Below are 14,247 nucleotides of genomic sequence, written 5' to 3' on the forward strand. Positions count from 1 at the left end.
AGATTCCCAAGTGTTCTGTCAACAGTAAATTGACAGAACACAGCGCTTTCATCAATAGCCTTATCATGCCCCCCCCACAAGGAATAATGCCTCTGTCGACAGAAAGCTGGTCTGGATGTGCCGGTGGGAGGCCTCTGTTGAGAGACAGTGCTTCCACGATACTGGGCAGTTCTCTGTGCTGTGGTTCTGGGTGGTCATTTTGCTGATAGAGCAACCAGGCATTCCAACCGCTTTGTCGACAGAGCAGTCAGCTTTCGTGTGTGGCTGCAATCTGTCGAGAGTTTTGTCAGAAGGTATCTTCCAACAGTAACTTCCATCAACAGATCCGTGTAATCTAGACATAGCCCAAGAGCACAGCTACCCTGACAGGGAGCCGCTGAAGGTTATTTCAAGCTCTTTTTCTTGGGCAAACCTGTGAAGTGAGAGAGAGAGAGAGATCTATGCTTAGTGTATGTGTGTGAGAGAGATTTATGCTGTGTGTGTAAGAGAGAGATCTACGCTGTGTGTGTGTGAATGAGAGAGATCTATGCTGTGTGTGTGTGAATGTGAGAGAGATCTATGCTGTGTGTGTGTGTGTGTGAGTGAGAGAGATCCATGCTTAGAGAGTAGGAGGAGGCGACATCACAGTCACTTTCCCATCCCTCCTCCCTTCTTTTTTTAAATTTTTGCCTCTCCTTCTCCTTGGCCGCGGGGTGTCTGTGTGTGTGTCGCGGGGGCGGGGAGGGAGGCTGCCTGGCAGGCTGGGGAGGTGGCTGTCCTCTCTCTCTTGCTGGGCTCCGGTAATAATTGTCCCTTCCCCCCTCCCAGCCCAGCCTTCCTCCCCGTTTGCTCTCTCCTCCTCTCTTTCGGGTCCAGGCGGGCAGCAGACAGACTGCATCATTTTTTGCACAGGCAGCAGCAGCAGCGGCGGGCAGCGAGGGAGCAGGTGGAGGCTTCATTCAGAGACTGCAGCGAAGCTGCCCTCGAGACATGGCGGACCAGTGCCTCTGATTAAGCAAAAAAAAAAAAAAAAGGGAGGGGGGGGAGCCCACGCTGCTGCACCCTCCCCTAGCCCGCTGGGCTGGTGCGGCCAGGCCGCGGGGACGCAGACAAGCGGGCGGAGGCCCCATGGTGCTGTAGCCTTTGCTTTGATTCTCCCCGGCTTCACCCCGCGTTGCCTCTCCCCGCGGCTGCCCAGCCCGGGTAGCAGCTGCTGCTGGCGGCGGGAGCGCCCGGGGAGCGGGCGTGCCGCCCGCCCGGCTGTCCCTCCCCCTGCCGGGCTCTCGGGCCGGCCGCCTGAGCCAGAGGGGCTATGGCCGCGGAGGAGGGCGCGCAGACGGTGGCTCACTACAAGAGCGAGATCGAACGGCTGGCGAAGGAGCTGAGCGAAACCACCCACGAGAAGATCCAGGCGGCTGAGTACGGGCTGGTGGTGCTGGAGGAGAAGCTCACCCTGAAGCAGCAGTATGACGAGCTGGAGGCGGACTATGACTGCCTTAAGCAGGAGCTGGAGCAGCTCAGAGAGGTGAGTGAGCGGATGCTTCCCTGCCCCGCCACCCCCGCCCCATAACCTCATGCACTGAACCCAACGAGATCCTGAAGGGGGCCCGAGGACCCCGATGCTTTCGCTGCGTTAATCCACCTCATCAGACATGGCAGCAAAAATGGCCTGGTGGAGAATGTGTGAGGAACCCCGGAGGCGTGAATGTGCGAGGTGGCCAGGAGTGGTTGGGCTCAAGGATCAGCAGTGACTGGAGTTCAAGAGCGAGCTATATGACATGTTAAGCCGATGGCTACTCGAGGAGGCAATGACACAGAGGCATTGCCCTTGCTGTGTAGCAAGGAAGCAGCGGGGACCCCCTCAACTCCTAATAGCAGAGGTTTTGAAGCACTGGGAAATACTTCAGTTATGCCTGAATTGTTTGGTCCTTATTTAAAGAGGAACACTTGGGCAACTGTAGTATGTAACCCTTTGGGCAATATGTATGAAGCATATTGTACTATGTTTGAAAGAGGGACACTTTTTCCTAGGGTTATTTATATACATTTAGGGGGTAACTTATCAACCTACCATGGAGGGTGGGGTGGGGGCAAAGCAGCCACAAGATAGTTATGAGGACCTGCTAATCAGTGAAAACTGAACTCCTAGCTCATCCCCGAAGGGTGAAATATTTGACCTGGTACATACTTTTTGCAGTACATCATGGAAAGCATTACTGGAAGTGTTACACGTAACCTTTTATCATATAACCTATTTATTCCTTATTTTTAGATAATCCTCTTGCTACTTATATTTACAGTAAACTCTTTCATATCCGGCATTCTATCATCTGAACTCTCAAATAATTGGCATTTTAACCATATGTAAATTTTAGTTATGTTTCCCATAAGGACAGGATAGTAAAAGTATATACAAATAAATACAGCCAGTACCGTATAATACAATATACAGTATACAAATACCTTGTAATATAATGATAAATACAATATAAGCTTATAGTGCACATTGCTACTATTGCTGGTAAATCAAGTGCATTTTTGTTTGTTCCTTAATAGCTTATCTTGTTTTTTTGTAGCGTTATGTATTGCTAGGTACACCTCTCTATTATCCAGAATATTTGAATATCCAGCAACCTCCTGGTCCCAGGTCTGCTGGATATGAAAGAGTTTACTGTACCGTTTAAGAGAGAGAAGAAAGATTCATACAATGAACATACACTTCATGTATGGTACCGTGTGTGTTTACATATCCAGTATTCTTCTATCTTGTCTCTGATTTTTAAAATGTTCTCATCTTTGTGTATAAAGGCAGAGCAAATTAATTCACACATGAACGTTACCTTGATGTGATTTAGTAAACATTTGGAGAAGGGGAGGAAAAGTAAACAAATGACCTTTTCTGAAATGTAAAGTAATGTTTTCTGTAAAATTATATTACCATTTATAATCTAATATAGGGAAGATCTTTTCAGTGAGAAATAATAGACTAGATATTTTTCGTCATATTCTATGATTCTCTTTGAGAACAGTCATTTAGCAAAATTATCTACACATGTGTTTGGATACTAAATTATATGCACTTTTAAAAATATTTGCTTATACATGTCAAGGTGTTGTTTTATGTACTTGTAAATGTGGTAAGTTAAATATTTTGTTTGAATGGCCAGGATAGCTTTCAGAAATAATATTTTTCTATCAGAAATGTTTTTCTGAAAAACAGTCATCTCACTTGTGGTACTGCTCTCACTCGTGCTCTTATTAAGTTCTTATGTAAAATGTAGAGCTTAGGTTTTTCTTCAAAACTTGATGGGCCAGGACAATGGGTTTAGGATTTGAAACCAGTGACCATTCGCTTTAGGGACTGGAATGGGTAACTTGTACTGTCATGAGGGCTGAACTGATAAAAGTGGTCCAGCAGGACAAGGGAACTAGAATCAAGGTGCAATTATCAAATGTAACATAGGAAAGAAGGAGATAAAAGTAACAGTAGCTACCTGTGATTTTTGCAAAGCAGTGTACATCAGTGCTGGTCACTAACTACTGAGGACACAGGGTTGTGCAGTCCCACATTGGTTAATACAAGAAATTTGATTACATATGAAAAAAAATAAACTAGAGCAATTATTCAGCTCCTGATGTCTGTGTTGACAAGGTTGGTGAAACTGGAAAACCTGTAGGTATAAAGTCTGTTATGATTTATACTCCACTGAAGTAAATGAGTTTGCATTGTCTGTATATAAGCATAGAATTGAGTCCACAAAACAAAATCCTCGTTTCTGGACCCGCAGGCTGTGCATAAGAGATAACCATGGAGGGAGGAAGGGGCAGAATCCTTTTGCTCCTTAACATGAACTGGCAGTGAAACCATTCTACAGCCGCTAATTTAGCCCCAGGATCCTGGCCCTCTGGAGTGGAGGGGGCTCCCCTTAGCCATACATTATGGTGTACACAGCATTTAAACCCTCTCAACAGGCTCACAAAAGTCTACTTCTCCTACTCCTTGCAGAGGAGGTGCTCATTCTGTTACATAGGAGTAGAACTCTGTGTGGATAGAAGAATCTATAGCCACATCCTAGCCATGATCCACAAACATGGTTGACCAAGACCCACATTCAGTGAAGTAAAACGAATAGATGCATCTGCAGAAATAAAGAGGGCAGCTGCACCCATAGCTCTAAAATGGGAACCCGTAGATTGACAGGACTCTGTTTATAAGGCCCTTGGCACTTGTGATGGCAAAGTTCACCCCCAAATCTGTCTGCCATTCTAATTTGCTTTTCTAATCTAATTGTTTAATACGCCCATTGGCACCAAGGCCTGAGCATGGGTCAAATTCAGAACTGTCAAAATGAAGTATATTATATCTGTTTGTTGGCATTTTAGAATTCAGTTGGAGGGAGGTGGCCTAAAGAAATTAGGAATTTTAGGTGCATAGCTGCACGCCATGAGCGCTCCCAGCTTTCTGCTGTGGACAAGCCAAGCTGTATACTGTGACTTCAAGGGAATTTTCTGCCCCGCTTACGTGAAGCCTCAGTTTCTCTCTGCACTTTGTGGTGTTACCCAGTAGAGAGAGAAGTGTTGAGTCTGTGCTTGGCAGTTACACAGGACTTGAGGTGAGGGTGTTACTTTGCTGTCTGGGCCATAGTGAATCAGGTTGTTAAGGAACTAGCTGGAACCTCTGAAGGCAACCCCATATCAATGCAGAATCCAAACGAGACAAGAGAAAGCCCAAGTGACCAAAACACTGACACCTACAGAACCTCCAACAAGTCTCTAACTCAGGAGCAGAGACCTGAGATGCACAGGTGCCGATCTGTGGGTGCTTAGTACCCACCCACATCCAGCTTCTCCCTCCATCCCCCAGCCCCATTGATCAGCTCCTTCCCCCTCCCAGCACTTCCCACCCACCATGATTGGCTGTTTCACAGTTCACAGGAGGTGCTGGGAGCAGAGAAAGGAGCAGGGATGGGCCATGCTTGAAGAGAGGCAGCAGAACCAGGTGGGAAGAGGCAGGGTAGGGGCTTGGAAGAAGGGGTGGGGTGGAGGCATGGCCTGAGGTGAAGCAGGGGTGGGAGCAGGAAGAGACAGGGCTGGGGTGTCAGATGGGGGCAGAGCTGGGGTGGGGGCAGGGTTGAATGCCACCTGGGGCCCAGGAAAAGCAGGGTTCTGTACTGCGGTATGACCAGTGGAGAATAAAGTTTGGTCTTCTGGGGGAGTGTGTCGTGCGGCTGGCTCAAGTGGCCAGAAAAAGAGTCTGAAATGTCCTGTACAGCTTGGGTGGGGAATTGTTCCATCTTGACCAGCATGGATGGTGTTTTAACCTTTATATTTCTCTAGGCTAACCCAAGGACTTCCAGTGCTGTAATAATCCCAGTGTGTTTTGAAGACATTGCTTGGGTGTGTCTGCAAATACTTGTTAAGGTGCTTTGGGCCCTCAAGAGTATGCAAGTCTCCAGCATGAGTCTAGCTCAGTTGGATTTCTGCCAGCACTGTATGTGCAAAGCAGGAGAAAAGGTGCTGAGATGCTCAGTTGAAGAAGTGGTCAGACTGACTGGAAGGACGAGTGGACCCCTGGGGAGTCTATCACACTACAGGGGTTCCTTTAAGATTAAAAGTTGGAGCATGGTACATATCATCTAGGTCCATGAGGCATGCAATGGAAACAAGACAATAAGATTGAAAGAAGACTGCCCTCAGCTGTGAATTAGCTGTCTGTGGTCCTGAATGTGATCTTGATTACACAGGTGATCAGTTACTGATGTGTACAATGCAGTGAAGCCTTAAAAAGGAGGAAGGTGTCCCACACAGTTGTGTTAAACTGGTCTATTACTGTACACAGATGCACAGACAGCAGCATTTTGTGGGGTTACATTCAGCTGCCCTAATTCAGGCCCTCTCCAAAGCCTGTGAAAAATTATCTGTGTGTGTCATCTGAATGATGCCCTGTGGAGGGTGTTCTTCGGTATTGGCTGCACATATAGCTTCTCAGATCTTCCACTAGGTAATGGCTGATGGCAATCACTCAGTGCCAGGTGTGATCACCTTTCGCAGGAGTTGTGGATCCTCAGGTGGCTGATAAAGCCTATTCTTGACCTACAAGCTCTATCAGAGTGAGGACAGAAGTCTTCAGGTATGGCAGGAGGCTGTTGACCATGACTGAAAACCACCCTCTTTTTTCTCCTGTGCCTCTTGTTCTCCTCAGCTTGTCAGCAGGCAAGTGTTTATTATTTTGCTTCTGCAAGAGGTGTGTGTGCATTTATGGGAAGTGATACAATGTGCATGCAGGGAAAGGTTGGGTTTCAAGCCATTTCCACTGTGCACTATATACGTTGCCCTTCTGTGAAGTCATTTGCACACTGTAGTGGAATTTGCTCCTGGATTTGTACTGACACTAGTATTCCACCAGTTAATGAATTATTTAATTGTTCCACTTTTACATTCTGCTATTAGCAACTCTCTGTACTTTATCACTGATCAGACAGACCAGTCACTGTGACTTTGCCTATCTTGGATGTGTCCCCTTAAACACAAGAAACATACCATCAAGCCCAGAACTACAGACTTTATCCATTCAAAGCACCTAGTACTTTCAAGGGACTTTTCTATACCGATTGCAGTAGGAAGCCTCAGATTTGAAAGAATGAAATATTTTTCAGTATTATGGGTCAGAGAGATGGGGAAAGTAAATCCCTGGTAGGGTACAGCAGGGCAGTCAATTGTAATGCATTACATTAAATATTAATGTATGTACATACAATTTACGCAGTGCTGCCATTAAAATACAAATTGTTCTGGTGGTTCTTGAAATTTCTTGTTCAGTTGTTAGATGACCATCTTTTAAACAAGGATGTTAGTGTTCTGAGGTGTCATAATGTTACATGATGCAAAAGACATCAGCTGTAATCAATGACCTAATAACAAACGTGACTTCCAGTAAATGGAGTAGTTATGTCCTGGTCTGAGAGCATTCAGTGGGAAAAAATGAAGAATCAATCAGCTATTATCCGTATGTTTTCCATGAGTTGGACCAATTAGGAGGACGATGAAAAAAGAGGCACTGTTATGCCAAGTTTACAGCTTTCAAGGTTGCAACATGCACTTGAATAGCTGTAGTTTTAAAGGGGAGCCTGGCTGACTAGTGTTGCAATTGTGTGGCAGAATTCCTTAAGTTTTATCATTTTAAAAGCTCTTATGTGTGTTGATTTTTGCCACCTTGTAAACAATGTTCAGTTTATCACTAGTTTTTATTTTAAGTACAAAAACTGAATTTTAGGATTGCAGTGGAAGGTCTTGCTTTTCATCTCCAAGTAAGCAAGATAATTAAGCACAGGTGTATCTGTAATCAGCTGAGGAGAGATTCAGTCAGACTATTCAAGTGCTTAAAGTTAAGCATGTGCTTAAAAGATTATGCTGAACTGGGTGCTCAACTGTGTACATGTAAGAGTTTTCTGGAAGCTATTTTTTTGGGGGAGGGTTCTACTTTTGCATGGTCACCTATTAGCACTTGTGGTGTAAATCCCTTCCGTAAGAATAATTTTTGCAATCACTTCTTCATTAAAGCCCTAAAAAGTTAACTGATACTAGAGAGCTCAGTTAGAACACCAGATTGTACCTGGTGCAGTCTGGGTGACACCCAGCTGAAGAAGGGAGGAGGAGCTGGGGTGATGAGCCTAAAAGAAGGATGTCTAGATAGGGAAGCAGCTTGGGAGGAAGGAAGGGAAGGATGTGTGCAATCCCCCTGTGGTTGCTAGAGAGTGAAGAAGGGCTAGAGAGAGGTAGAGGTACAGCAAGACCAGGGAGGGCCATGGAAAAGGGCCTGAAGGAAGACCAAGGTAGCAGACTATCTTTATGGGGTTCCAAGCCTAGAATTCAGAGTGGAGGGAGGGCTTGGGTTTCCTTTCCAGTCTGCCAGAAAAGGTGGTATGGGAACCCCTTGATACCTGGGGGACAAGAACTATTGAGTTTAGAGGTCTTCTCCGGCACTGGAGAAAGTCCTGCTCTCCACAAGAGTGGGAGAACACCTTGGAGAGATTTGAAATGGGTGAAGAGACTGTGGAGGAATGATCCTTGGTAGGAGTGAAGCTGCCAGTGCCCTGCCCCTTAATGCTCAGTCCCTGGCCCAGCTGGGACAAAAAGAGTAAAGGAGGAAAGTGAGGGCTTCAAACGAGGGAGAATGTGGGACACCAATAAAAGTTGTAGTCTAAGGGTGTGCTGGTGCTTCAGCAGCTCTACCAGAGTCCCCATCCCATAAACTTCCCAAATCCTGCATCTCTCCCTCCTCCACCAACATTCCTGCTTCTGATACAAAGCACAGGTTTGCTAGGGATAGTAAGCTATGCTGGTAAAAGCACAGATTTGTCTACAGTTGCATTTACACAAGGGACTTCTGCCAGTGCAGCAATGTTGGTCTGGGATCGCACAATTTGTGACACAAGCGTGCACAGAAAAAGGTAGAACTAGGTGATTGTTTTCAGGTGGACCTCCTTCTCCAATATGAACCACTAATGCTACCCCATCCTCCCATGAACCACAGCAAATTTCAAAACAGTCTAAATTAGCATGTGTATTTTAGTGCACTCATGCTAGTGGACTTTTAAACAGAATGCACCAGCATTCAGCCTTGTAGGGGAGTTGGCACTCTGCTGCAATACATCTAGCAAAAGTATGGCTTGCTTTCCTTTTTGTTAGTTAAGCCATTTTTACCTTTCTCCATTCCCTCTGAGAGACACTGTCAATTGAGGGGAGTCTGTCTATACAAATGGTCAGATTTTTAACTCCTACATTATTACGAGTGGGATCTTGTGCCATATAATATTTGAAGGTTAATTTCCCACACATTTTCAAGAAAATATTGTATTAGTACCAAATCTGAAATGATAAGTGTGTCAATGGGTCGGTTATTAAGTTAAATGTTTCCTGTTTAGACTTGGTAATTAAGACTAGGTGGTTGAATAGATTTAAATCCAAGGGTCTTAATATGTGTGGAATTAGGCCCTTGGAACTGGGATTATTGCCTATAATTTGGCTGCCTTCTTTTCTTTGACTGCTATGAAATAGTAATCTTCCTTGTGGATTTTCAGCAGTTTTGCTTTTTGAGTGTGTGGCATACAGTCCTGATGTTTGCAGTAACTAGAGCTGATCATTGAACTCTGTTGCAAGTGTGATTTGGTGAAACTATGGTGGCGAAATGGAAGTTTCAGCCTAAAGTTTCAAATTATACACATTTATCGGAGTAAAAATATGCAAATCCTTAAAGTCAGATGCACAGGCTAAATCAGCACTGGCGTAGCTTTTATTTGCACTGCACCACTGGCATCTGGAGGAAAATATTTCAAGGTCACATTGTTTATGCTGCGGTCAGATACCCACAGATGACCTTTGCCAATTGAGCTGGGTTTGCTAGATTTAGGGTAAGAGGCTATTTAACTACTAGGTAGACACTTGGACTTGGGCTGTCCCATCTGGAGGTCTTAGAGCCCAGGTTCCAGCCCAAGTCTACCCCTCTGCACCTCAATTAAAGAGGCCACTAAACCTAGCCTCATGTGTTTGAGTCAGCTGTCATGGGCCAGCTGTGGGCTTTTGCAGTATAGATATATCTGGCAGTGCCTGGGGAGGGATAAACGCTTCTTGGACAAATTTAAAGTGAGCACAAACTTCCTTGTTCTTCAGCATCCCATTTCCTAGCTGACGTTTCAGCCATGCTCTTCTTCAGCATATTTTTAAGGGCATTGTGGAGCTGACTCTCGACTCATTTCTGAATTCTCTTCTGTTCAAGACCAGTACTGAAACGCAAAACTCTCAAACTCACGCAAACTCTTCTCATTGTTATAAGGTAAGTGGTGCAAGGTGTCATTACATACACCATTGTGCTACACATTTCTCCTATTGAGTTGGATAGCTGTTGCATTTCCAATGGCAGGTTAGGGTTTAAGTCCATTAATTTATGTTCAATTATTTTATTTCCATAAGACCCATCCTTTCTGCATTTTCCTTTCTCAAATCTTGTAAACCCCAATAAAACAAAAATGTAAATGGGGGCTAGGAGGAGGAGGATTTTCCTGATTTAGGAGGAGTTGATATTGGATGAAATGTGAGTGCCTATGTGTTCCCTTTGTCCCCCTTCTCTGGAGGTGTACAATATATGTCCTACGGGTAACAGAGAAATATGAGAGGCATACAAGTAGTTGTGTGTTCTGTGAAACCGATTTATTTTAACTAGCTACTCATGTTCAGTAGATGATAAAGAGCTAGATCATGAATTAGTTCTTGAATTTTTCTCTAATTGGGATCTCTCCTCATCCACATCTACGTGTGGAATAGTAACAGAGAGGGAGCTGTGCTAGTCTCTATACTATCAAAACAAAAAGCAGTCAAATAGCACTTTAAAGACTAGCAAAATAATTTATTAGGTGAGCTTTCATGGGACAGACCGACTTCTTCAGACCATAGCCATACCAGAGCAATCTGTTCTGGTATGGCTATGATCTGAAGAAGTGGGTCTGTCCCGCGAAAGCTCACCTAATAAATTATTTTGCTAGTCCTTAAAGTGCTATTTGACTGCTTTTTGTTTTGATCTACATGTGGGTGTGGTGGGGGGTGAGGTAGAGAGGAAGGAAAGGATTAAAATATTTTTATGAGGCAGGCTTTATTTGAGTTTCTTTCACTATCAAACTTCCAACATTTGGAAGTCAAAAGAAACAGCAATACAATCTCCAACTTAGATGAGAAGTATTGGAACAAATGCATCTCTGGTGAAAGTCCTTGGAAGTTTGATAGTGAAAGAAACTCAAATAAAGCCTGCCTCATAAAAATATTTTAATCCTTTCCTTCCTCTCTACCTCACCCCCCACCACACCCACATGTAGATCAAAACAAAAAGCAGTCAAATAGCACTTTAAGGACTAGCAAAATAATTTATTAGGTGATGAGCTTTCGTGGGGCAGACCCACTTCTTCAGATCTGAAGAAGTATATAGTATTTCATAGTATATAGACTAGCACGGCTATCTCTCCGTTACCAAAACTTTCTAGTGTAGACATAGCATCACCATCTTGATTCTCCTTTGTGGGATAGTCACTTAGGGAATTAAAATCAGGCTGGATGAGGGAGAGCAGAGGGAAAGTGCATTTAGCTATACAGTAAACCCTTGAAATGCGCAGTTTTGAGTTGTGCTTAACTTGCATTAACGTGAGTTAAGCGCAGCTCAAAATTCTGCTCCCCCGGCCCCACACAGTCCCAGTTCAAAACCCGCTTCCATCCTCGCTCACGACCTGCACATGGCTCCATCTCATCCCCCAACCCCACACCCAGCTCAACACCCCTCACGCGTGACTCCAACTTCACTTACCCCGCCCCTGTTCAAACCCTCCATGTGCAGCTCCAGTTCAAACCCCCTTGCATGGCCCCGTTCAGCACCCTGCCAGCTCAGCTCCCCCCCACCCACGGCCCCGGTTCAAACCTCCCATGGCCTGGCTCACCACCTGAGCATGGCTTTGGCTTACCACCCCCATATGTGGCTCTAGTTCAACCCCTCCCACCGCCATCCCGCACAACTCTGGCTCTACACCACCTCCTGCCCTCCTGAAGCCCCAACCCTTCTAGGCTTAACCTCGCTGTCCCCCTCCCAGGCCCCAGCCCACCACCAGGCTTAACCCTCCCCAAGTGCCCCCCCACAACCCAGGACTTACCTTTCAAAAGGAGTTCCAGGTGCTCCTGCTGTTTCCCTGGCTGCAGAACGTGTGTTCTGCTGGGGAAAAGCCACACCCTGACTTAAGCAAAATTCGAGTTTTGTGAGGGTGTCCGGGAACACAACCCTCACGTAAATCGAGACACTGTGGTAGTTTCCTATTAAACAGGAAAGCTTTATAACCTCTGCCTCGGTTTCCTGATTTTGTACCAGGGAGTAAGGTGACATAGGGCTTGTGTATATGAACAATTAGTTTGTGGGACGCTGGGATGTGAATGAGCCCTGCACTAGCCTGCTGCAGACTATGGATATGTCTGTATTTATCGGAAGATTGACTTGCTGGTGGTCAATCTTCTTGGGTTCTATTTAGCACACCTAGAGGGGATGCACTAAATCGAACTGTCATGGTGCTCCCATCAACTCCAGTAGCCCTGGCAGACATGAGGAGTGAGGGAATTCAAGGGAGAATTTTTCCTGTGAACTTCGCACTTTGTGGAGGGTGGCAATAATTAATTTTAGAGAAGTATCGGAGAGGTAGCTGTGTTAGTCTGTAACTTCGAGAAGACAAGAAGTCTTGTGGCACTTTAGAGATTAACAGATATTTTGAAGCATAAGGTTTCGTGGCCAAAGACCCACTTCATCAAATGCATGAGTGGGGGGGTGGTTTCAGAGGGGTATTTAAAGAATGGGGTCCCAGTAAGAGGGAGGGCCAGAGCTGACAAGGTCTGTTCAGCAAGGTGGAAATGGCCCTGTATCAGCAGTACTTATCAAAAGAGATAAAAACAAGTCAGATCAGACAGGGGATGTGAGCCTTTGTCAGAGTCTAATGGGGAGATATTAGCACCCAGAGCAGAGAAACTGCCTTTGTAAGCTGCGAGCCACTCCCAGTCTTTGTTTAATCCATGAATGAATGGAGAATGAAGGTTTTACTCCAGGTGTACACCTATGCAACTGAAGCTGACTGGATTTGTTTCCAGAACATACAGTAATATCCCTGTTAAAGTTTTAGGTAAAAAATGTTCAAATTTTGATGCCTGAAAGTGAGATACTAAAATCTATCTTTAGTACCTACACAGAAGGAGCTGTTTTTGTTTTGCTGGGGTGCTGCTTCCCTGGGATCTGCTTGTTTTCCTGCTCAGTCTGCTCAAAGAAGTTGAGGGGAGGAAGGGTGAAAAAGGGACCTGCCACCTTCGCCCAATATGATTTATGGGAAATCCCCATATGGATCCTTTTTGTGGGGACTTTGTCCCTCTGGCATCTCTGTGGGAACACAGTCTTAATCAAAATAAGAGACCTCCACTTCAAGTGGTTTATCAGCCTTCCTTTGTGGAAAGTAATCACATTTTTATCAGCAACGAAGGGTCCTGTGGCACCTTATAGACTAACAGAAAAGTTTAGAGCATGAGCTTTCGTGAGTTAACTCACTAACGAAAGCTCATGCTCTAAACTTTTCTGTTAGTCTATAAGGTGCCACAGGACCCTTCGTTGCCACTACAGATCCAGACTAACACGGCTACCCCTCTGATACTTGACACATTTTTATCTGTGGCTACTTGGAAAATAGTCAGAAAGCTGCTACATAAAACTTTTAAGAGACTGTTGTTCATTTCTTTGGGCCCTCTGTAAGGGATGGAGTTGCAGCTCTGAAGTGACAAGAAGGTTATGAATACCCCAGTGTCTGCAGCAGGAGCAGCCTTGGATGCAGAGGAAGAGCCAGAGGGAGTGAGTCATTGTGACCTTGGCTGCTGCCAGAGCAATGGCTAATGCACACAACTAAAACAATGGTTGCCATTGGTAGGGTGCTTTAGCAGGAAGGGCCTGCTGTGATCAAAGCCCCGATGAAAAAGCATGCTATGTGACTGACTGGCCAGAGGGACAAAGAGGGCTACATTGGTAGTGAGAAATTACCTCAGCATAATACCCATGTCTGCCACTTGTAACAGTTCTCAGAGGGGTCACGGTGCTAGTCTGTCTCTGGGAAAACAACAAGGAATCCTGTGGCATCTTAAACAGATTTATTTGCCCAAATATATGTTAGTCTTTATGCTGACACAGGACTCCTTATTGTGTTTACTAATAGTGGCTACAATAATTTCATAGTGCAGGCTGCAGTGTTTTAAAAACCAAATTAAAGTACTGTGTGGATCACCATATTTCATCCTGCTATGCATTAGTTATTAACTAGGGCTGGTTGCAGTTCTGCCTTGAAAGTAGGGGTGGGGAGGTTAACTCAATTTTTTCTAAGTATGTGCTTTCTGCAGAAAAATTGGACTTCTGCTACAAAAAATTGGATCAAAAGCTTCAACAGCCTTTGTCAAAATAAACCAACACTTATTCTGTGGGGGAAAATATATTTCAACCAGCTCTCCTATTAAGAAGGCTTTGTGCCTCTGTCTGCCACCTCCGTCTAATCTCACATCTGCTCTCACAAACTTTCCGTTGTTGGAACCGCTATGTTAAAGTTTTAGCTTGCAGTTGTTTACTGTGTGGCCTTCTGAAACGGAGGACTATCTTTACAGCCAGGTCTCTGTAGTAGTGGAATGTGAGAAATGTATTTTTAATCTCAGCTCTTGTATGACACC

The 14,247-nt window shown here is 45.0% G+C and overlaps 1 protein-coding gene across 4 annotated transcripts in view; it reads left to right on the forward strand.

Moving 5' to 3' along the window:
* The first annotated feature begins 1,215 nt into the window (after positions 1-1,215).
* The window catches only part of BICD1 (BICD cargo adaptor 1), a 250,830-nt gene continuing 237,798 nt past the window's right edge, over positions 1,216-14,247 (forward strand). For all 4 annotated transcript variants that reach the window (XM_074983788.1, XM_074983789.1, XM_074983791.1 and 1 more), the window contains exon 1: positions 1,216-1,504. In XM_074983788.1, the coding sequence (XP_074839889.1) occupies positions 1,292-1,504 (213 nt within the window). In that variant the 5' untranslated portion in view covers positions 1,216-1,291. The remainder of the gene's footprint in view (positions 1,505-14,247) is intronic.

Source organism: Carettochelys insculpta, chromosome 1 (assembly GCF_033958435.1).
Source record: "Carettochelys insculpta isolate YL-2023 chromosome 1, ASM3395843v1, whole genome shotgun sequence".
NCBI lineage: Eukaryota > Metazoa > Chordata > Testudines > Carettochelyidae > Carettochelys > Carettochelys insculpta.